The 2,246-nt window shown below is 38.7% G+C and overlaps 1 protein-coding gene across 2 annotated transcripts in view; it reads right to left on the bottom strand.

The window, feature by feature from the left end:
- otud4 (OTU deubiquitinase 4) overlaps positions 1 to 1,727 on the bottom strand; it is a 36,331-nt gene extending 34,604 nt beyond the window's left edge. For both annotated transcript variants that reach the window (XM_071377979.1, XM_071377978.1), the window contains exons 1-5: positions 1,134 to 1,727; positions 588 to 671; positions 391 to 441; positions 231 to 277; positions 62 to 134 (exon numbers count right to left, since the gene is read on the bottom strand). In XM_071377979.1, coding sequence (XP_071234080.1) covers positions 62 to 134; positions 231 to 277; positions 391 to 441; positions 588 to 671; positions 1,134 to 1,280 — 402 coding nt within the window. In that variant the 5' untranslated portion in view covers positions 1,281 to 1,727. The remainder of the gene's footprint in view (positions 1 to 61; positions 135 to 230; positions 278 to 390; positions 442 to 587; positions 672 to 1,133) is intronic.
- Positions 1,728 to 2,246: the final 519 nt, after the last annotated feature.

Raw genomic sequence — 2,246 nt, forward strand, 5'->3', positions numbered from 1 at the left:
AGTAGTGAGTGCAATAGGAATCAGGATGCCACGGTGTTGTGACACGGTGTGTTTGTTTTACCTTGTCATTAAAGCCGTTGTCAGTGATTTGAACAGGACGTTGACCAGGTGTCTGGAAGATGATGAAATCTCTCCTGAAACAACAATGCATTTAGAGAAGTAGACCAAAGCTGTAACGTCAGTAAATAACTACTAACATATAAACAAACACACATGATGCAAAATCTTACTTGTACATCAGAGCCAGTGCACATATCTCCACCTCTCCCACCCAGTGCTGCAAAAAAAATAATTACAGGAATCAGCTGCACCCTAAGAAATGCCTAAAGTACAGGAATTAAAATTGGTTGGAGTTACAGTGATGTGTTTTGACACGGATAACCACTTTACCTGAGGGTCCTCAAGTTTGATTAAGTACTCCTCGAAGTCACCTTCTATGAACTGGAGGAGAGCAATAAAGAGAGAGGGATGAGAGAGAGAGAGAGGGATGAAAGAGAGAGGGAATGTCACTTCTAGCCAATATAATATAACGCAGTTGGTGCAAGTCGTTAGTTGTTTTGAGGCCTTCCTATTAACTAGCTACCTACCGCTTCATAGTTCTCCTTGTTCTTCTTTAGATACTGCACACAGGTGGCACGGACTTTGGTATGCAGGCTTTGACAGTGTAAGACCTGAAAACCACACGAAAACCCAGTCAAAAAGAGTGCGCTAAACTAGCTAGAAAACTACAGGCTTGACAAACTAGCTAGCGGGCTAACATAACTACCAAGACTGGACCAACACACTGACTAGCTGATTTGGTTAGCTACCTTAGCTAACAGCCAAAATTCCCCCTGGACCAAGTTTCCCTGAAAGTAAAAAATAAAGTTGCCATTGTTTTTATTAGTTGGGATTCAAGTTAAGAATGTTTGCAATATATAAATTATATTTGTATCGACTTCAACGTGAGGATGAGTAGGTGAAAAACACCATTGATTGAAAACACGTGCATGGAAAGAGTGTGTGAGTGAAACACCGTTGATCAGTTTCATCTTGGAAATAGCTACGAAGCTAAACAAGCTAGCATGAAAGCTAAAATTAGCCGTCTTGACTTTTCTGATTTGTCATGTGAGTAACGTTAGCGTTCACTTTACCTGTTCAGCTACAGCCCGAAACAGACACGAGCCATCTTTGGCAATTTTTTTCCGGTGAAACCCGATGGATTTTAGGTATTCGTCCATACATTTTTCCACACCTCTTTCGGCGTTACTTTGCTGCATGTTTGGTTGACATCCGTCCATAGTTGGCTTAGCTTGGTTGTGTTCGTTTTTGTCGATGCTGTTGAGTCTTGAAAGTCTCGCTAGAGGCACTCGCGTCAGTTAGTTAGCTTTCTGGCTAGCTAACAATATAAACGTTACCCATTCAGACTGAGCAATGAAACCAGGAAACAATCTATGGCAAATGACTGCTGTTTTGTTTCTGGGAAGAAAAAAGGAAGCGTCAAGCTTTCGTTTTCACCAAAACATTCCTTATACCCCTATCTCATTTTTTTCTAGACTGTCAATTAAAGACTAAAGATAGCGTGTGTTATGTTAGCTTGATTAGCTCGCTATCTAGTACAATTAAATAGATGACATAGCTAACATGCATTCCCACAATAACTAAAGAAATAGCTTCTATCTTATTAATCCACGATTGTTTGACAGCCTCCTCGCTGTCCCACTCTCACTGAAGTTTGGTAACTCGACTGGCCGTTGGGAGTTGTAGGCAACACGCCCCTCCTGTGCGCAGGGCAGAGTGCCAAGAGAACTACATTACCCATCTTGCCCCACACAGATTCCCTTCTCTTTTCCAAACAAACTGTAACAAAAGTAACAAATGATAGCGAAAAGGTCTACAAACAGAATATAAACATTTGATTTGTAAGGTTGTTTGTGATTGGTGGTGAATTATCTCTCAACATTTTTCAACACTAACAACTACTTACTTAACAAGATATAATATATATATATATATATTTTTCTCCATTTAACACATTCTCAATAGGAGTTCTACCAGAGATCGTTGGAAACTATCTTTTGGTTATATTTCTATATTTTCTTACATGTTTATTATAATATTAGGCCTATATGTTGTTATTTATAAATTATACAAATATATATATATTTTTAAATGTCAGAGAGAATGGAAAACCTTATACGATAACCCTATAATATAACCTTATATATAATGTACATGTCTTGCCTTGGCTTATCATTTGTTTTTGC

Source organism: Salvelinus alpinus, chromosome 31, assembly GCF_045679555.1.
Source record: "Salvelinus alpinus chromosome 31, SLU_Salpinus.1, whole genome shotgun sequence".
In the NCBI taxonomy this organism is placed as follows: Eukaryota; Metazoa; Chordata; class Actinopteri; order Salmoniformes; family Salmonidae; genus Salvelinus; species Salvelinus alpinus.